Raw genomic sequence first — 22,322 nt, forward strand, 5'->3', positions numbered from 1 at the left:
TCACAGTAGTTACATTCCTGCACTTTTTTTATTTCTTATGTAAAATAGTATTTATTGTTACACTAGATCTCTATTGCTCGTAGCTTGATTGTTCTCTCCTTTGTACATCGCTTTGGATAAAATCGTCTGCTAAATGACTAAATGTATATGTAATAGTCCTGGCTTTCCCCTCAAGTGTTATGTATGCCCCCCTTATGAATAATACACCTGTCTTTTTTAAGTGAATTTTGACTAAAATCTAAAATCCTGAAAAAAGAATACCAATATTGCTCCATTTAGCTCCATAACTCAATTTTCCATGTGTGTACTTTCCTTACCCATTTTCTTTATAGAGAGATGTTGCTGCTGATGTGATGGGGCGTAAGAGTAAACCCAGTTAGATAATATGGCCCCTTGGCACAGCTTTGTGTTGTTCCTTAAGCTCTGCGTGTGAGCATCTCTGAGACTCTGAGACAGACATAGAAATACAGACAGACCATGATGTCTGGAAAATTATAATGAATTATCTTGCACAATATCTTTATGTGTAATGGGGGCATCCCGAATGCTCTTTTACGTAGCCAAAACACAGGGGCTTGCAGAGGTGGTGGACAATGACCTTATTTGGCTTCGGGAGGGTTTTAAGTGTGGGTGTGCACTTCCTTTGGATTCTCCCCTGCTCCGAATGAACAGATGTACAGTTCAGTGGACAAGACCTCTCAGGCGAGGAGGAAAAGCACATGGAAAGGTTACTAAGGAAACTCTTCGGGTCTTTAGCAGCCTTTCATTTTAGTTGAGGAGCTCAGAGTGGGACACATCACTAGGCATGTACATGTTTCTGTATTTCTTTTTCTCCTCAGTGGGACAGAGCACAAGGAGGTGACTTGGACTGACAAAAAAAAGATGAATGGAATTCCGTGTCAGTTCACTGGAGCTAACTGGAGATAACTTCAGGGGACCACAATCACACTAACAGCACTTTGACAGCCTTCAAGGATCTACAGTAGCTAAGAATGGCTCAGAAGAGGGTCCGGTTCCAGGTAGGATGAAATAATGGACAGTAACTGTCTTAAGGGCATTTAAAGTTGAATACTTTACAATAATTTATATGAGATTACTATAATATAATTTTACTGTAATTGTATTTTTAGTAGATACTTCCTTCTTGGAGGTATGAACTGTGGTTTATTTTTAAAAGTTTCCCTTTAACAGAAGTGGAGAGATATTTGCACAGACTCTAGTCTGAGTATTCTGTTAGTAGAAGTACCCAGCCTGTCATAAAGAGTCCATTCACAAGCCAGTATGAACTCTCTCTCTCTCTCTCTCTCTCTCTCTCTCTCTCTCTCTCTCTCTCTCTCTCTCTCTCTCACTCTTTCTCTCTCTCTCTCTCTCTCTCTCTCTCTCTGTCTCTCTCATGAGAGGGAGAGCGAAGTAATCATTCTTCAACCAAAAATCAATCCTTTTGTACCTGTAATCATTTATGAAAATGTCCTGCATGGTCTGTCAGAGTCTACTAGATATTTCTTGGTATCACTCTAAAAATGTTGCTCGAAAATGTTGTGACACAGTAAGAGGAATGTCCACAGGTTGAAGAGTCAAACAGTCCGATATCCTATTAAAATTGTGATATGGACAAAGGTCCTGTTCTTGAACTGTTTGTGTCATTGTAACATAGTAATTTAGAAGATATTCTAAAGTTGACCAGTAGAGGTCTTCATTGTTACATTAATATACCTCTTCCTGTATTTCCTCCGCGTATTTAAAAAAGCAACGTTTATTCTAAACCTTCTCAATCTTAACTATAAAGAACATGTTCCCTATTTAATGTACTTTGTAATTATTTAAAATAAATTTGAACTTAACGATTAGGTTAAGTTGATGTCCCACACACACACACACACACACACACTATCATTCCATTATTTCCCTTACAGCACATCCTGTGTGGTGCCAATTAGCTCCAGCTCCGACCTGTAAGAAAATTCCTGCCACCTCAGACAATCATTTCCCCTCGTATGTACCTTGCTTTCATGTTTTTACGAGCGCTTTCTTTCTTTTATTCCCCCACGCTGCGCGCGAGCTGGCATGTTGAAATTAAGACGCCGGTTAAATGCCTTCTCCGCAAGATGAAAGCAGGATCTTAGCCTCCTAACCTGTCCTTTCATTATAAGAATGCCTCTGTGCTCTCTCACAGCTGGAGGAGGCATCGTGCAGCTCCAGTTTTGCTGTTTAGATAACTAGTTCTGAGCTCCAGCCACATGATCTCTTCATGGCCACAAACTGTGAATCATATCTGTTTTCAACAAGTTTTTTAAATTCTGCGTTTAGACTGCATTCAAGTCATTTCCTAAGGCATCTGATTCCAAATCCATTCAAAAGTGTGGTTCGTATGTCAAATTAACTTTATTTATTTAACTAGCCTGGTATTTGGCAATACTGCTGTTTAGTAATTCGGTAGGAGCATTAATTAACAGTATGTTGGGTCATTCTGTCTGAGTTTAGTCCCAGGACCCAGGTGTTTTTTTTTTTACATCTTTTTTTTTTTACATCTTATCTAAAACAGTACTAGTTGTATTCCACGTGAGGCAATGGAGAAATTAAAAAAGAAAAACAATGATAGTAGATTTTTGCCGCTGTTGCCCTTGTTTGATACCATAACAACGAGTGCTGGTTGGTGTGTTTAGTTCCAGCTGATTCCCATCAAAGTTGGCCACTTAGTACATCCCACGCACTGTGCATTGCAGACAGGAGTGGGTGGAACATCCCATAACTCTTTCGGCAAAAGGGGTGTGCCGGGGTTTGTTTGGGTATGTTTTCGGTATTTTATACGTGGCAAAAGCAGCGTGACACATTCGGAAAGAGAACCAAGCCCAGGACAGATTGAATCCATTACGGCTACCCATCCAAAAGCAACAGCAGTCAGTCATTTCCCTTCAAACGGAAAAAAAACAAATTCAAAGTGTTCTTTGGCTGGGGCAAACAGCTCTCCTCATGACGCTTAATGTGTCACCAGGCAATCTGGTTTTAATTGTGGAGTACTGTTTTATTGACCATCTTTTACTTAATTGAATATAATCTGGTATTTTAGTCTACCTCCACAGTGGCTAACCATGCTGTGTATTTGAAATGTTTCCATCCACAAGCTGAAACAGTAGGTTTTAAATATTTATAAAAAAGAAGTGGTGAGATTGCACTGTCCTTACAAAACAAATTACTTTTAATAGGACCCGCTGTCGAGCAGGAAAGTCTTATAAATGGCCACTTAGTGCCGGGAAAGATTCTCGAAACACCTGAGAAATACTCCTTTCTTCAGCTCCTACCTCTTTCTGGCACTGGCTGAGTGTTCTCTCCCAGAGTCTGAACAAGTGAAGACCTCTTTAGTCGCAGCATAAAAGACTGCCTTGTGACTGCCCAGAGTGTGTGTGTGTGTGTGTGTGTCTATGTGTGCGTGTCAGTGAGAGAGACTGGAAAAGCTGAGGGTGAAATAGTCAGTGGTTACAACTAAAAAGAGGAGGAAGAAGGCAGTACATACTTTCAAACAGACAGAGCGAGAGAGAGAAAGAGAGCAAGGGAGAGCGAGTGAGAGAAAGGGAGAGTGGGCGGAGGGAAAATACACGGGAATGAGAAGGCTGTGTCCCATCACCAGTCTTCAGTGGTTGTCCTCATCAGCGTCCTCAAGTACGGTTTACGTGTGCTGGAGAAGAAGAAGGCAGGAGGATAGAGGGACAGATGGTTCTGCTTTTATTAGGTCTACTTTCCAAAGGGATTTCATCTACTGTTGAGCCTCCTTACTCCTGGGATTTCTGCTCTCCATCTTCTAGTATGGGTAACGCTGACGGTGTCTGAGAGGATCATCTCACATCTGTAGCATCCATGACAGAAGACTGAAACCTGTGCAGGTTTGTGTTCAGATTTCCCTACGTGTGTGTGTGTTCACATTTAAACCTATGTTATAGTTTATGTCATGGTGTAGTTTGTCATGTCATGTGCCAAAATGCACCTGTGTACTATGCAATATGCAAAATACACTACTAGCTGAAGGTCCTCTTGATCAAAAAGGTAAAAGTCAACAGCTTTCAAATGCAGCAAGTCAGTTACTGGCTTGTTGTTCTTTTGTTCTCCTACATGTGTGCATTGTGTTTATCTATTTATACATCAGTTCCACTTCAGTGGCCTCCCGTCAAATGAGAAATGTCACAGAGCGTAGAGTGACACACATTTTCCCTGCTGGCAGCGCTGGGGGGAACTGGACTGGGCTGGACCTCTGAGGCCAGAGCAGCCTGGGAAGTATGTCCTGACCTCAGCCTCCACAAAAGAGTTATTGTCCCGGTGGAGACAGTGCTGCAGTTCTGTGTGTGTGTGTGTGTGTGTGTGTGTGTGTGTGTGTGTGTGTGTGTGTGTGTGTGTGTGTGTCAAGGGGTCTCAGTACTAGAGTTAGCCGCACACTCTCCGCATAATGCCAATAATGACGTGCATTGGTCTCATCAGTGGACTGGTCCACTGACACACTTATCTATAGGTCCCCTAGGGGGAGAGAGAAAGAGAGAGAAAGAGAAAGAGAGAGAGAGAGAAAGAGAGAGAGAGAGAGAGAGAGAGAGAGTGTGTATGGACAGCTTTGGCTCCATTAGATTTCGTTTTCTCCCGGAGACCATGAGTAAAACACAGCCACGTTGTCATGGCAGGGCCCAGACATGCGCAGCCCAGTGCATCTGTCAGTGACAGAGAGGCAGTCAGCCGAGGTGACACACATGTTGAACATTGATAAGCCAAGATACACGCCGGCACTAAGCTCCTTTAAAGGGAACAGGATGTGAAAGGTGAAAATGGCCCACAGGCCCCAGATTTGGTCCCGAGTTGGGGATTTGGAGGGGAGCAGCGGCAGAAGGCGTGGGTCGATTGTGGACCAAACACACACACACACACACACACACACATTCACATACACACACACATAGAGCAGGCTTTGTGAATGGATGCTTTCATAGGCGGGAGATCAGGGTTCTTATGAGCCACAAAGCACTCGGTTAATGTGGACCAGCTTTGTACTGTATAATGAAGAATTGTTTTGCTGGGCCGTGATGGAATGGTTTATTGGTGTGTTTTTGCATTTGAGTGTGTTTGTGTGCGCACTCGCATGCATGTGTTTTGTGTTTGCTTGCGTGGGTAAGAGAGTGTGCGTTTTGTGTGTGACAGAGAGTGAGCGGAAAAGGAATGGAGACAAAAAGAGAGAGATGGTGTGTGTGTGTGTGTGTGTGTGTGTGTGTGTGTGTGTATGTTTGTTTTTGTGGGTTTCAAAAATGCTGAGCTGAATGCCTTTGGGTGGTTGCGTGCTGGTTTATGTAGGACGCATGATTCTGTGGGCTCCTTCAGTCCCAAGTGCACCTGACCAGGGCTCACATTGCAGCAGGGGAGCAGACGGAACAGAGAGGGAGGGGAGGAACAGGGGAGAGAAAAGGAGACGTTAACGCCCAGAAAGAACAGGTGAAAGAGAGCCAGAGAGGCTTTGGTGACATTGGCACCCATTCCGCACATTTTTTTTCTGGTTGTGGATTTTGTTCTAGACTGCTATTCTGTGGTCACGCCAGTAAGACAGAAGGTGGTGATTTGCTGAAATACTGCATTCTTCTCCTGCTCTACTTGAATTACATTTCTCTCACACAACTCATATACAATGCTTATAGTTATAAATTACTGCTAGTAGTGATAAATATATTACTTTCATGATGTATGTCATTTGATATGCATTGTACATCTTAGATTGAGTTTATGGGCGTTTTTTTTGAGCGGAGACATTTCTGAATAAAAAGTAGTGAAGGTATTGATTCACCAGTCAGTGAGGAGACAACAAGTGAACGTTGAAGATTCACTGTATCTGTTTTATGTAAATACTCCCCTCTAAATCTGAAAATATACTGCCGCTCATTCAAAAATGTATCGTCCCTCTAGCTAATTTGGAACATCTTTTTTTCCTGGACAGATCCTGGATCTGTGCACAGATGTTTGACCATATTGGAGTCATATATCAAGAGACCTGTCAAATCTGTCCCAGGCTAATTAGAAGCAGCGCACAGGACGTGAGGTTGTACTGGCTCCAACACCTCTAAGCCAGTATCTTTTAGGGACCAAAAGTCTTGGACCAAGTTTTCTGCTGAGACTGCATGTCAGACAGACGTTACTGATTCTCTTCTTTTTAGACATCTTCCTCGTCCAAGTGGTTCTGACGAGGCTGCCTGCACAGACAGACCTGCAAAGCTTTACTAATCCCTGTGAATGTACCCTATCTGGAATCACCAGAACCGATGGACATGAATGTGACCACTGTACCGCTTTAACACAGGCCTCTGTGTGTGTGTTCGTGTGTGTATGTGTGTGTGTGTGTGTGAGAGAGAGAGTGTGTGAGTGTGTGAGTGTGTGTGTGTGTGTGTGTGAGAGAGAGTGTGTGTGTGTGTGTGTGTGTGTCAGAGCAGGTGCAGGTGCACAAAGGAATTCTAGGCTCAGGTTTAGCAGTTTATCCCTCCTGCAAAGACTTTTCATTGCCAAGTTTGTTTGGAGTGTGTGTGTGTGTGTGTGTGTGTGTGTGTGTGTGTGTGTGTGTGTGTGTGTGTGTGTGTGTGTGTGTGTGTGTGTGTGTGTGTGTGTGTGTGTGTGTGTGTGTGTGTGTGTGTGTGTGTATTGTCACCTTGTTATGGTCTCTTTATACCTGTGTAATTTTTTATGAAAACACTGTCTCAGTGAGAGAGCAAGAAAGAGTGTGAGTGTGAGAGAGCAAGAGAGAGAGAGAGATGAATAGAGAGAGAAAGAGAGAGGGGTGGTGGTCAAAGTTAGATTTTAGTTCCAGAGCGAGGAGAAAGACTGACTCACTCCACTCCCTGGGAGCAGTGCGTTGGCCTGCGGCAGTGGGCTGTAGACATGCCTCAGACGGATGGGAGAAAGAACTCATGTGGGAGCTCGTAATCTCACAGGGACGCCTCCCCCCACCCACCTCCTCCCTGCTCTGCATTGATGCTTGTCCAAGCGACAGCCTGTACCGGGAGAGATATGTTAAAAAACCTAGGAATGGGAGACTCTGTGCCTGTCACCACTAAGCTACTCCCGTGCTTGAGAACCAGTTATTAGCACTGTATGGTTTTAATTCCACGACTGTGAGCCAGTGTTACACTCTCAACGTGCTTAAGTGATTATTGGTGGACTGTCCAGTTTTCCATTCGTGGGGACACCACTAAACCTGCCTGCCGCTCCGTGATATTGGTATCATTATTACATGGGGCCACGCACTATCCAGCTGTGTTGACTTTCCAAAAAGTTTCACGCTTTTTGTAAAGGTCAACATCACTGGCTGATTCACTGAAGTACATTTAGACGGTGATGGTTAATGAGGTAGTGTACTGGCAAAAGGGTGTTTTTGGGATTGTCTTCAGAGCACTGAGTTGTTTTGATTGAGCGTGTCACTAAGAGATTTGTTGGATTGGATATGGAACGATGAGGATGTCTTCCCAGTTTGTGGGAGGACAGCTGTGTTGCAGGTCCCTCCCCCTGAGAGTGCTCTTTCCCATGGTCAGCGCACAGGAAACACCCCTGCTCTGTAGGCCTCGCTGGAGAACCCCTGAAATCTCCATCTGGTTGCTTGGTTCCTGTGTCTTTGTTTGTATTTAGCGTTTTTATTTGTTTGGATTCTCAGATGTCTGCATTTCCTTCTACTGGCATAAACCGTGGAAAAATGCATGAAATGATCCTTCTTTTCTTGTCAAGTCCTTGGAGACACTTCCACCAGATTCTCTACCATGTGGTTTGCAGCACAGCTTGATCTGTCTGCCTGCTTCGTGTTCAAAAATTATTTGTTTTAACGGCTTCATCCAGGGGATTTTAAGGTTCAGCTGTCTTTGTCAACAATGTAATTTGTATTTACCAATGCATTTGTTGCTATTCAGTTGGCTTAAAATGCAGCCGTTCCAGCCTTGAAGGCTCCTTAGGTTTATTGACTAGCTAGGTTTCCAGAAACCCTGTCCATTCCCTCTGCTGTGCGTACGGATTCCACATTTCTAATCTCCTCGAGCCATTCATCATCAGTCAAACGCCCAGAAGTGGAGGACAGTTCAAGTTCACCCAGTGGGCCCCTTTCAAACAACCTGCACTTGGCCTCGTGAATATTTACTGCAGATGTTTGGACGCTAAAGTTATAAATCCTAATTTTAGCCTCGGCGACTTGAAGGACACCGAGACTCTTTGAAAAGGAAACCTCAAGATGGCGCTCCACAGTAACACCTCTGACATGCTGTTAGACCTATTTTTGTGGGTACCCCCTCACAGGGTAGCTCTCCTCTTTAGTCTTCTCTCTCTCTCTCTCTCTCTCTCTCTCTCTCTCTCTCTCTCTCTCTCTCTCTCTGCCTGGCTGTTGCAACAGAAACTCTGCACATGTAGACTGACTAGTAAAGGAGAGAGAGAGAGAGAGAGAGAGAAGGACGTGCAGCCATGAAAAACAAAATGCCAGAGCTGTTTACAGTACACAGGAGCTGGTGGGAAGCAAACAGATTGTAGCAGAAATAGCAGAGCTTGGGGCTGCACAGAGGAGATGGTGAGTGTGGCCATGCTTCTCTATACACTTATTACAGGTCAAAGGTTTATTCTCCACATTGCCTGTAAGTCAGCTTGGTTTGATTGGCAAGTTGGCCTGCATGGCTCCCATTTGGCAATTGGAGTGTTGGCCAAACGTGTGCGTGGATTCATTCAGTAAAAAACTGAACAGCTGTCAAGCCTAGTTGCTCATTCAAAACAACAGCCTTTAACTGTGTACTGATGGAAGCAACTTCTTGGGATCTTAAAGCCTGTCAGTGAATGTGCACACAAGTGAGCTTTGCAGCCGTTGAACGTCTTCAGATTTCCGTGTGCCTTGTGTGCCTGGCTTAGTGTGAGCCTCTCTGCTATATTTTCCCTGTGCGGTTCTCTCCGCGGCCTGACAGCCCGTGCTCCGTAAATCCAATGGGTATCATTTACTCCTGCGAGCGGAACTCCCTCCAGCCGACTCTGTGGCCGGCCGCGTCTATTTTCTGCTCCTGGTGGCAGAAACCGGGGCATAATTGTGAGTCTTAATGACACGTTTCAGAAGCTTGCCCTCCACTTACCAGCATGAAACCTCTCGCTCCCAGTAAGGGTGTGTGCACACAAGCTCCAAGAAGTGTGTGAAGCCCTGGTGTGTGTGTCTGGGAGGGGGGGGGGTGGTTGGCGGGAGGGAGGGGTGAAGAGACAGAGAGGCATTCCACACCACTGTGTTCTCAGTGTCTTCGTTTTTTCTGTTGCTTGGTCTGTTAAATCACCAGCATGGATGTCTGACTCAGATAACCCTCCAGATCTGGGGTCTAGCTGTGTGTGTCCTGTCGTGTGTGCTTGGGTCTTCCTGTGTGTGTCCTGTCGTGTCTGTTTGGGTCTGTGTGTTTGTATGTGAGTGCCTGCGTGTGTAAGTTTGTAAGTGAGTTTCGGGTGTGAATTAGAAGACGTTTTATGCCTTTGACCCATTTCTGCATCTGCATCCGTCTCTTCCATGTCTTACCCATGAGTCCTCCTGCTCTGACGGCGGCGAGTGAGAACATCCTCTCTGCTCTCTCTGCTCTCTGCAGTGACACAGGGCCAGTCTGTTCCCTGGGACTCTCAAACAGTGGGTGTAATTGTTAGGTAGAACCATGTGGCATTACCCAGCTGCCTTTGCTAAGATGAAGTCATCATGGCCAGAGAGAGAGAGAGAGAGAGAGAGAGAGAGAGAGAGAGAGAGAGAGAGAGAGAGAGAGAGAGAAGAGAAGCCTTACAGAATGAGAGAGAATTGTGATATATAAAGCTCTAGATAGCTGAGGGGTGTACATGGTGCCTTGTCCTTCCTCAGCTATGTTTTTATATTAATATTCATGCAATCAACCTGCCTTGGCTTGGTCTCATGAGCAAACCTTTACATTCCATCGGTTAATATGATGGGGCATGCAGCTTTTCTGAGTGCTGTTTATCAGAAAGCCCAGTGTTGGTTAATCGGTTGACTTTTGAGACAGTGGATTTGGATACAGTGATTACCATGGACAACTGGAAAAATAAGGTAATATATCATTTATGTATATCTGTGAAAGGTTGCCTATACAGAATCACGTTCACTATTTTTATTATTGAGGAAACATATCAAACTGATGTGGCATTGAAACCCTGTTGATAGTGTAGTTATGTGTGTTACTACTACTATTCTGACATCCCCGACATTGTTGTGTACTATTGAGAGTTGTTTGTAGGCCACAGAGACTTTATCTGTTTCCTATTAGCTTGCGACTGGCTTGAATTAAAACAGTGTACATGTAAATCCTCCTCACAGGCACAAACATGCCTCCGCTAGCTATTCAGTAACCCTTGGGCATAGTCTGGTACTTTCCTCTGTTTTGAACTGGTCTAAGAGCAGTCTGTGAGACAGCGCTGGGCCGGACCAGTGGAAGGGGGCTTTCCCACTTGGACGGACATGATTCATCAGTGCTGTGTCTATGGAGGTGTTATGTCCGGGGGCCAGCCTCTTTCCTGCCTGTTCAGCCACCTTTGTTATCCTGAGCCAGGGTCCACTGTTAAATAATCGGCCGCATCTGCACGGCTCTCGGGTCTCTGCTCATGACTCATGTTGGCGTGTGCATGTGTGTATGTGTGTGTGTGTAGGAGTGAGAGAGGGGAGGGAGGTAGAAATAAAAGGAGGGAGAGAGAGAGAGAGAGAGAGAGAGAGAGAGAGAAAGAGCCCAAACACAGACACTGGTTATTTGGTTGTCAGGCTATGTGTCATAGCGCTTCATTGTTCATTGTCACAGATGCCTGTCATGGTTTCAGTTCACTTAGTGTCTCTCTTCAGCCTTCCCTCCCACTGCCTTTTATGGCTCAGGTAGGACTTTGCCAGGTATTTTGGAATTGCATTGTGATTACTCACACAGATGATCCTTTGAAGTTTCTCTTTGAAGTGTACGCTTCTCCATGCGATGTTTACTTTTGCACAAATGATAGACTTCCTTCCTTAATGTATATGTGTTCGCTGGGTGTGCTCATATTCCTGGCTGTTGCTTGTTTTTACAGGACCCTCATATAATTGATGAAGTGACAGACAACCATCAGGATATGGACAGCCTGAACAGGAATGTTCCGGAACATTGCAGACAGACACACCAGGTGCTACAGGTAAGACACAACATGAAAGCTCACTGTTGCTGTAGAGATAGGTCATTCTCCATTCTCTTTTATTTGTATTTGCATAATATTTAATGTATATTTATTATTAAATTATATTTAATGTTGCCAGATTCATCTCACATTTCAATAGTGTATAGGCTTCATTCTGATTTGAAGACAGAGCTCTGTTAATCACTGTACTAAACTTCACCACTAATGATAGTGATTGAAGTATGTGATTTACAGATTTAATAACAAAACAATACTTGAGGTATTACATGACAACAATAGTGATGAGACATTTAATTCACTCTTGAAGAGAGATACTTCCAGCAGAATATGTGCAAAAATGCAATGTAGTGTATTCAACAGGTGACCGCTATTTGACTCTCTCTCTCTCTCTCTCGTCAAATATCTCAACAACTCAACCTCAGCTGATGCTATCAAGCTTACCCTCATTCCACAAAAGGTCTTTTGAAGGCAAAGGCTGTGGTAGATCCCTGGAAAAACCAGCCAGGGAAAACTAATAGGGAACAAATCTGTAGGAATATTCCTCCTCGGCAGCGTTCCGCCATGAGGATTCATGCACATAATAATTTTGTGGTGGGAAATACTGATCATTATTAGGAGTGCTGAGTGCGCAGAGCCTTCCAGTGAAGATGCCCCGCAGCGCTGCCTCTCTGCCAGCCCCGCCACAGGAGGGCACTTACCACTTAACACAAAGCACACGTGCATCCACACACACACGTTGGCCACAGGAAGGCTTTCATTATTCATAAGACACAGTAGGTGCTTACCTTCTGTATTGAAAAGAATGTAACCCATACCATCGTTTATTAATATCAGTAAAGAGGTTATAAACGGAACTGGTAAAGTGATTACTTTAGTATGCATACTTTGCATGCCAGCACAGGAAAGAACGTTTTTAACTTAACTGGAACATTAAATGGTGGAAGGTATAGAATACATTACATTGGGGTAGCAGGGGAAACTATAGAGGCAAGTAGACACTAGACCTTGCAAAATGGAAATGGGGAAAATGGAAACAGATATTAAAACAGCAACAAAAATCAAAATGTTATAATTCAAAAATTACACCAGGATTTGTTGGGAAAGCAAGGGAGAGAACATTACTTAAGCAACTTTGGATGGAAATAAGACTAGGAAAATCAAGGGGTAGACACCAGGACTGAGTGCAAATGATAACTGAGAACGGAGAGTTGGTGAGAATGGAGTCAGGCGGTTATGGAAATTATTGAGCTGTAAAGACAGGAGGACTAGAGCTAGATATGGGATGTGGAAAAAAGGATTTTAACAACCTAACTGAGAATCTGTACAAGCATTTTCTGTAGCACTCTCATCATTACTTCTCCAGTTTTCTGTTACAACTAAATATCATCCTGTTCACCAAGAATAAACAGATAGTACAAGTACGAGTTCTGTGCAGGACTGAGCTCTTGACATGAGATGAATGAGTTAAGGTTGAAAACGCTGCTATGTTACTATGATTGTATTTATTGATAATATCATCATTAGTGTAAGCTAAACAACAACAAAAATGGTAGTAGAACAGGTAGTAGAGGCTCGAAAGCTCAGCAGCATCAGCAGACAATCGTTCATGTATCCCCTTAACTCATAGTCTGCGCTCATGGCGAGTGACTTTGATACACTTTGACCTTATTCTGTTCACCGGCTCAGTCCATGGGTGTTATCCCCTTAGCCAAATCCCTTTAGCCTCTTGGCTCTCCAGTGCAGTATCTGAAGAGGCTAAACCCATTCAGCCTCTTAGACTGCTCCTGCTTTACCTGTCAGTCCTAGCCACCATGCTGTAATCCTGTTTAGAAGGCTATAGGCAGCTATCCACTAAGAGCAAACCTATTTGATGGGGATCTGATAGCATATGATTAAAGTCATTTATACTGTGAATTATATAGAGTGGAGCAGGGGCTCTTGAAACAGATACAATAGAACATCACTGTAAGAACACATTAAGCATATGGTTACATAGCGACTGGGAAAAGTAAAAAAGAAAATACAATAGTGAACCTCCTTTTTTGTCAATCTTGTTGTTGTGACATTCCATAACTATTTTACAATTGTTTTTGTTTCTTGATGTGTAGGGGACCCCTCTGGACCTGATAGAGACGGGGAAAACCGTAAAGGTCCAGTCAGACCGCCCCCATTTGGTCAGCTTGGGGAGTGGTCGTCTCAGCACAGCCATTACACTGCTACCTCTATCAGAAGGTGAGCGTTGTTCAAATATCGTAATTCTTTACAGCATCTGGACAGCATAATGGAATTATTCACTGAATTCTTATGGGAATCGGAGACATCTGATCTCTCTTGGTGTGACAATGGCCTTTGTGCCGCATCTCTGTGAAGGACATGTCGGGATGAACTCATGACTGTACCAAATATAGCAGTTGTTATTGAATCAGCATCTGGCCGGTATCCATGGAAATAACATCATCCATTTATATTTTTTTGGAACAAGGCCAAGCGGTAGATGAAATGGATGCTCTCCCTAAGTGGGGAAGAGGCTGGGGAGGGTTAATGAAAGTGCCGTTGCTAGAGGCACCTTGCCTTGTGAAGCACCAGGGCCTGGCGGTACCTCATCACACAAAGAATGACAAATAGAGGACTTTTCCCTTGCAGGAGAGAGGCATGTAGTGATCTCTCACAGAAGGTCTCAGAGGAAGTGCTTCCCCTCATTCCATCACTGTGAAGCCCTAGAGAGGAGTTCTTGTGCTATATATAAGCCCATATATACTGTAAGTCCATACTACTTGTCTGTGTGGAGGGTTTAGGGTTAGTTAGTAATTAGTTCCTCGGGCCAGGCTTTGTGTTTGCACTCAGTGGTTTGGAGTGCTGTGTGGTCTGTGTGTAGCGCTAACTAATGGGCTTTAAATGGCTGCCACTATGGGAGTTGAGCTGCATTTCGGACATTAATTAAAGGTTTATTTGAAATGTTTTTTTATTGTGTGGGAGCGTTGAGGACAGTAATTGCAGACCAGACCATTGTGACTGTGGGTTTGTATAGAGCATGTGTTTACATAACTGAACTGACCCAAGAAATTCATCAGCAAAGTCATAATTGATGTCCTTCCTAACAATTTAAACTTAATTTTAGCATTTTTGAAGGAATTACCCAAATTACCTAAATGTGGGTAATGTTTGCAAAAGATGCAATATGGGATTGTATCTTGATTTCATATGTCATATGTATATGCTTGATGGTACAGAGAATTAGTTTAGAGATTTGTTGCAGTGTTTAGACACATCAAATGCTGAGACTGTTTCCAACAAACATCTGTTTGTAGTTTAAGAGACAATATCAGAGAGTGATACTAGAAGACCTTTCCTTGTGAAACAGGCCACGACCTCACCCTGACCCTAACCTCAATATGTGTGTGTCTGTACGTTTTTGTGAGTCTCACTCTCTCTCTCTATCGCTCTCTCTCTCTCTCTCTCTTTCTGTGTGTCTTTATATGTTTTGTGAGTCTCTCTTTCTCTCTCTCTATGTGTGTGTGTGTGTGTGTGTGTGTGTGTGTGTGTGTGTGTGTGTGTGTGTGTGTGTGTGTGTGTAAAAGAAGTCTATCCCACCCACTGCCACAGTGCTCACCAGGCGCCACTGTCTTCACTCACAAAAGACTTTGAGTTATTACTCTTTTATTCCCATCTGTCAGTCTGAAGAAGACGCCAGACTCTGAGAGACTCTGAGAAAGACTATGAGTGTGTCAAAAAGTCAGAGATGGGAACAGAAGTAAAGAAGTCTATCATAGCTTGACTTTGACGTTCTGTGCTGCTTCAGTTATGATTCAGAAGAAACTCATGCGTTTTTTCTACATTACTCTTTTTCATGTTGGGAGCAAAACTAATCTTTTTAAAATGACTTACTGGATCTAAGAGTGTACAATGAAATGTGAAATATGTATGTTTGTGGCACAGGACGGACCACACTTGGACATGGGAACACTGACATTGACCTCCAGGGTCCTGGTGTCGCAGCCCAGCACTGCTACATTGAAAACAAGGGAGGCAGTATCATCCTCTACCCCTGTGGAAACCAGTGCTCCATGGATGGCCAGCACGTCACCAAACCCACCAGACTTTCACAAGGTACACAGACAAAGCATTTCCAAATTCACAGGAGAAGGTGACTGTGGGTTGTCAAAACCGCCAAGCCCATACAAGATATACAAAGAGTTTATTGGAATATCGGCAAGTTAGTACTATGGTTACTAAGCAAAGAATAACATTTTGATTCTGTCTTGAAAGGTTTGTGGCAATCTTTCTCTCTGGTTCACAAAGCACCCTTGCCTGTTTCTTTGAGTTTTACCTTTCATTTCATGAAGACATAACATGATTTCATCTCTCCATTCATGTGGGGGGAAATTGACTCTGGCACGACTCACAGCACAGCACAGGCTGTCAGGGCAGATTATTGATGGAATCAAAGCAGAAAATCAAATCAAACAAAGACTGGAATATCAATCCATTGTGCCAGACTGTACAGCTGAAACTGAAGTAGCGGTCCACCATGTCAGATGCTGTATCCTAACAGATATGAATGTTGTCTAGAAAGACAGCTCTCCCTAAGTATGCAGCAATTTGCCACTTTTTGAAGCATGTATTTATAGCCAAGTTGTTATCTTCACATTTATTTTCATTGTATATGGTCATATGGAATGACACCTGTCATTCCAACTAGCTGCCTATGCTATGCGATAAGCAGTTCTGTGGTTCGGGTCGGACCACCCTGAAAACTGTACCTGTAAAAAAAACTAACTATATCGCCAAAAAATAGGAGTTAGCATGTTAGCAAGCCTTTTATCAGTGCCAGCTGTGCTATTGTTTGTAAGGTTTTTCAATCCGTTTCAGTAGTTAGATTGCTAGTTTTGGACCAAAACCCCTTCCTGCTACTTTAAAGAAGTAGGAATCTAGAATGAAGTGTCATTCTTGGCACCATCTTTATAATTTCTCATTAGCATTATCTCAAGTTGTATTTTCATGACCCATGTCTATTGTGCAGGTATGCCTGCCCACTTAGACTGGCCTGACATTTACTACTTAGGCCCAAATACCAGGAGGTGAAGTCCGACTGTGTTGCCATGATAACCTTGCACGTTTGTTTGAACTTCCCTGAGGGAAAGAACTTGCCCTTGCTCCATTCTCTGTGGCTATTTTAGGGTATCCAGTTTGGAGTGCTGCTGGCTTAGACACGGCATAACAATGAAAGTTAGATAGTTTAGTTTGCACTCTCATGCCAGTTAGGTGCCTACTACACTGCCTCTAAGCTTTAGCCATCATATCATTCTTAAATGTCTTAACTGACATCAATTTCTTTACTGATGGATGAGGTACTTACCTACTTCACTGGTGCACCAAAGGATAGTTTGAAATAAACAATATTTTAGGTACAGTATCTCGTTATGGTTACAAATGGCAGTATACTAACAGGCTCAACTAACAGGCAAACTAACTCAAAACGCTTCGATGTCTCAAATCGGTGAACTCTCCAACAAATGATAGAACAAATGAAATATCACTTAGTTAAACCCAGTCCCAAAATGTCACTGTGGAGTCTGGACTGCCCCGCCCCCTCCTCCCACGGCTTGTAGAATATCTCCTGCTGGAAACAGCCGGTGCGGGGACAGCTGTCCGGCGTGTTGTCGAGGCAATGTTTGAATCAATACTGTCGTGAGTCGCTTTGCGTGTTTTTGACTACCGATAAGGAGGCCAACGCTCTGAGGTGGCCATACGAATGGATGTTTGTTCTCTGGAAAGTAGACTTGAATGTATTGGTTTGATTTTTTAAACAAATCGTTGAGGGGATATTGCTAAAATTACTTTCTGGGTGAACGGTCCTTTTAAGACGTTGTATAACAATTAGCCAGGTGGACATCTGCGCCCTATTGTGTGCCCCTAGCTTAGACAGTCAATGTGCAGCCCGGGAGGAAGAAAAGTGGATGAAATTATCATCACAAAGGAATTGATCGGTGGCACACGCAAGCAAGCGCTGGCCTCATCTCACCAAACACACAACCAAGAAGAAGAAAGCATCAAATCCTCGGAGTAGTAGGACGTTTCCCGTGACGCGCTAATGGGTGCCTTTTATTAAGTGGATATATGTAAGTTGAAATTATATTTGCTGTTGCTTTCTTCAAATACTAAGCTACTTTGGGTATTATTTCAAATGTAAAAGTAGTTGGTAGTTATCATGATCTGAGTCTTAAAATTGATTGAAATGTTCCCCATTTTGAGGGTACAACTTTAAACTGTCTATTGGTCAGTCGATACGGGCGTAGAGATCATTGTTTTAAAAAAATGACTTAGGTTTTAAATATGCGTTTGGTCGGAATATAGGCCTATTGAATATGTAGAATTTCTGAATACGATGATGTAGTTTCCACAGAATCGTTTGTCGTCATCAATTGCACTCTTCTCTTGCTTTAACCTTTGTTGAATATGAAATTGCTGGGATTAATCCACTGTCAGTTTATTATTACTGATACTATTATTAGTAGTTTTTTGAGTTTCTTTAGTGCGTTCTCTTTCTTGAATCTCGTCAACCTCGCTGTAAAATACTACTATCTGTTTTAGACATATGTTGTATAATACAATACACTGCCTTTTGAAAATGTAAACGTTAAAGTAGAATTCGTGAATGGATGCTTAGTAGTGCACTGTTCGTTATAGAAAATCCCATGCATGAGTAAAACAGGGGCTAGAGAAACTGTCAAAGTTAGGAAATATGACAAATACATTTTTCTTCAATTCAGCAGCTTGATTACACAATTTCCTAAAAACCCATGACATCAGTGTCTAAAAGGATCTCCAGGCAACATTTGTCACCTTGTTTTCTGTCTGTGTCATAGTAACAGCAATGAATAACAGGATGTTCTCCTCATGTCTATAGCAACAAATGTGTCATTATAATGTTAAATGGACCCGTGCATGGAAGAGGCCTGTTGAAGATGTATGGTCTCCTCTGAAGCACGCTTGCCTCACTGTCAGCTTTGACGTGTGTTCTGTTTGTCATTCTCTCTCTGCCCTCTGACGGAACACACTCTGGCCAGCTTTTCATTATGAAATGGATCTGACTCATAATTCACTGGCTGCCACATCTGACCCACCACTGGTTATTCATGCATCTACCAGCCAGAGCAGCATCTTGTTTGTGTGTGGTGTGTGTGTGTGTATTAGGATAATAAGGTTATTCCCTAGTCATAAACATAATGGAATTCAATGTTATTATTCTAGTTTTAGAAACAGGTGGCAAATATGGTTCAATTCACTGCATTTGGTCACCTGCAAAGGAAAGCCCATGGACAGCACATGTTCTCGAAACAGTAAAGTGGGTGTCTACTCATTGCCTCTCTGCAAAAAACGTCTTACAATGAATTCTATCTCTAGTTTCAATCATGTAATAAAACCTTGGAAGCTTAAATGGAAAAGAAAATAATGGTGCCCCTTGTATCACCTAATCAATGAGTGCTAATGAGAAAAGGGTTCAAGTGGGTGTTAAGCGTTTAGTTTTAGCCTTAGCGCTAGCTCTAACACATCCCCTTTGCTGCTGCACATCATTCTCTGGGCTTCTTTGTCTCGGTGCCTGTCAAAGGTGTTGAGTTATTGCCCCCGGACTCACGGGCGAGCAGATTCTAAAGATTTCATTTGCAGCCCCAGTGAATGGCGACTCTGAGGCGAGATCAGTGTTATCAGAGACGCCGCCGGTCATGCCACGGAGCACAAAAGGGCATCTGCTGCTCGTGTTTTCACAACACGAGCGTGTTGACTGAAGTCGGTTTCTATGTACCCTTTACCTGCGCACGGCGCTCCTTATCTCTCTCCGTGTTAGAAGAAGTCCATTCAGGTTGGTTCCCCATGAGAGGTCAAGTTGTTATGCCTGAAGTTTGTTTTCCACACTCTCTCCAGTGTTTCTCTCTTTGAAGATGTTACAGTTAACCTCTCTCTATCCGCCGTGCTTTTCAGAGTCTGAGCCAATAAAGGCAAAAAAAACTACTGTAATGTGCTTCTCTAGCTCCAGGTATTGACGTTGAAGAAACATAGGCCGCTCTATGAACTGAAATGCCTTCTCTGATATGTTAGTTCTGATAACCTCCTGTGTCTGTCTGACAGGGTGCATGCTGTGCTTTGGTCAGTCTGCCTTTTTCCGCTTCAACCACCCAGAGGAGGCCCTCAGGATGAAGAACATGAGGCCGGGCGGCAGCTTCGGCCCAACCAGCAGCTACAAGGCCCACACAGGTAAACACGCACGCACGCACGCCCGCCAGACATCATTAACTCACACTAACGCTCATTTGGGGATGTTTCCCGATGTATACAGAAGCCAGTTCAATGAAGGGCTTGCAGCAATGTCAGTTTTGTTGGTTAAGTCAAAACAACAGTGTCATCCTTCAGAAAGGAAACCCGTGTTTTCTTTAAACAAAGTGAACCAGATTCATGAGATTTGAAGCACATGTTATAACAGAGAAGATTGATGGCTTTATTTAACCACAACATAACTCCACTCATCTATTGCCTGTTGTGCTTGAAAGTTGGTAAAACAGAAAATAAGCAGTTAATTGACCAGAGCGAATGGCTCAGTAGCTCCACTGGAGGGAGGCCATGTTGTTCTCCAGACAGCGCATACCTGGCCAACCCAAGCGTTCCTCATTGGGAATGCTGAGGCCTCAGAGTCCTTTCGGTTTAGTGGTAGTTTTTTCACCGCTATTCCCTGCTTTGTCAGCAGCACACTTAGAGAATTCTATGTTTTGCGAGTGGCTAAAACATTGTGAAGCTTGGGTGTCTAAACCATGCGCATACAGGAGTGGAAATACAAACTGTGTTATGGTGAATGATAATGGCCATGCAGGATGATAGCTCTGGGCTATTCAATCTGAACCGGGGAAAAGACTTCTGTAAATATCACGACGTGCCATTTATGGTTCATCAATAGCTGAAAATGCGTTAAATATGGCATTGACGCTGAATTCTCTCTGAATTCAGAAATCACTGTTTTCCTTTGAAGTGGATCATTTTAGCAGTAGTACCTAGTCATCAAGCTAAATTGTTTTGACAAGTGGAGCTCTGTGCCTCCCACGGGAGCATGCAAGCATCTCTGCTTTGGCACATGCTGCTCTCAATCACTGAGTGAATGGCTTTACCCACTCACTGGAGCTCCCACTGGGGAGCCAGCCAGTGGAGGCTGTGGCAGGCAGATATGTCTCCCTTGGTGTCTGCATGGCTCAGTTAGCTACATAACTAAATTACATGCTGTCTAAAGATAACATGTTCTTGGAGGTGGCCTCCAATGGTATGCGACAGGTTTTAGCATTCAAAGTACTGGTGTGCACATATGATGTATATGGTTTCACTCATTGCTGATCTGGATCAGTGAAGCAGCTTGCACTAGTCATCACAATTACTGCCCCACTGAGTCTAGCATGTGACATGTATAATGATGAAGCTAACATGCCCATCTTTATGTGTAGACACATTAGTGAGTAAAGGTTCTGCATGCAGGTACACTGGAAATAGTTTGATCACAACCGAGTCACCATGATCAACTCACTATCATCAAATGACAAGTGTACGCTTTGGTGAAGTTACCAGAGAGCGAGCAGAGTAGAGCTATGGCCTGTGACAGTTTGCATATTGCAGACTGCAATAGACTCCATGATATATTCCCCTTAGTTAACTGATTGACTTGTTGTTCTGTGGGATAATATCGGTGTATCAGCATGACCCAATTTCAAGCCTGGTCTCAAGCAGCCGGAGTCCATTATGCCAAAAAAATGATTAGATTGGAATAGATTGGTCCATGGCCCAGATTGTTCCCCATGTAATGGACGTTGATTTATAATGACTTTGTACCTGTAGTAATAAATACCTCACTGGTGTGTGTCTCAAGCAGGAATGTACAGGTTTCTCGGGGCAAGGTTCAGAAGTCTTTTTGTTTTCCTGTTTTGAAGGAAGTTGGGCACTGCCCTGCCCTGACACCTTTGCACTTATTCATAATAATTACATAAACTATTCACCGCATATTGTGGCCCGTGTACGGTGTCTGTGATTCCTGACAAACGTATCCCTTCCAGTAAGCATGGGACTGTAACAGTCTACAATCACACTGCAGGATGGAGATTGTGACCAACGTAAAAGACAGTATTAAAAAATTGATAAAGACTGAACGTGTCATCCTAACACTCACCTGAAATAGACACATAGTCGCTTGAGCAATAGAGAACTACAGCTAGTTTTCGAGAGGACAGGCAGACATATTTCCCCGCTTAGGGGGGCCTGTATAGTACGCAGTAGATAAGGTCAGACTGTGGACTGCATTTGTAAGACTGAGTGAGGAACAGTTGGAGTGGCTGTCTGGTGCCTGGTTCATGCTGTTAGTCATTATGGGCAGAGCGTATGTCTGGAAATGACTCATGCAATGCTCTGGGCTCTATTCTCCTCAGTTGCTCTGACCTTTGTGCCGTGCAGCGTGGAGGGGAAGTCTGTTCCCTCTCTCTTTCTCTGGTATATATGCCACACCCTTCACTACATGTGTGTGTGTGTGGGTGGGTGGGTGGGTGGGTGGGTGTGTGTCTGTGTGTGTGTGTGTGTGTGTGTGTGTGTGTGTGTGTGTGTGTGTGTGTGTGGGTGGGTGTGTGTCTGTGTGTGTGTGTGTGTGTGGGTGTGTGTGTGTGTGTGTGTGTGTGTGTGTGTGTGTGTGTGTGTGTGTGTGTGTGTGTGTGTGTGTGTGTGTGTGTGTGTGTGTGTGTGTGTGTGTGTGTGTGTGTGTGTGAGTGTGTGTGTGTTGAATACCCAGCCCCCCTTTAAGAAGGGTGGAGTACATAACTAGTGCAAGTGAAGTGTGGAACTACAGATTTTATAATTAGCATCAGATCCCCATAGGATTCCAGCACAGTGTGAAAACACGTCCGTAGAGAGACTTTCATAATGCGACTATGTTGGAACCTAATTTAGAACTGTTCGTGTACTGCAGTTATTTTTAGGTTTTATAGAGATTCTTAGAATTGATGTATTCATAATCACTTAAATTATTTAGCAATTCCCCTCCATGACCATTAGGGGAATTATGTAAATGTCAGTGGGACTATGTATAGACGTGTCTTTATCAAAAGTGTCTACTATCAACTTTTACTCAAATTTGAGATTTACAT

At 43.4% G+C, this 22,322-nt stretch overlaps 1 protein-coding gene across 7 annotated transcripts in view; it reads left to right on the forward strand.

The window, feature by feature from the left end:
* The first annotated feature begins 747 nt into the window (after window positions 1-747).
* phldb1a (pleckstrin homology-like domain, family B, member 1a) overlaps window positions 748-22,322 on the forward strand; it is a 40,246-nt gene continuing 18,671 nt past the window's right edge. For 4 of the 7 annotated variants that reach the window (XM_031572452.2, XM_031572455.2, XM_031572456.2 and 1 more), the window contains exons 1-5: window positions 748-1,019; window positions 11,056-11,157; window positions 13,269-13,392; window positions 15,097-15,267; window positions 19,288-19,413. In XM_031572452.2, coding sequence (XP_031428312.1) covers window positions 993-1,019; window positions 11,056-11,157; window positions 13,269-13,392; window positions 15,097-15,267; window positions 19,288-19,413 — 550 coding nt within the window. In that variant the 5' untranslated portion in view covers window positions 748-992. The other 3 variants (XM_031572454.2, XM_031572453.2, XM_031572457.2) reach the window with 3 other exon arrangements.

This window comes from Clupea harengus, chromosome 8 (genome assembly GCF_900700415.2).
Source record: "Clupea harengus chromosome 8, Ch_v2.0.2, whole genome shotgun sequence".
Lineage (NCBI taxonomy): Eukaryota > Metazoa > Chordata > Actinopteri > Clupeiformes > Clupeidae > Clupea > Clupea harengus.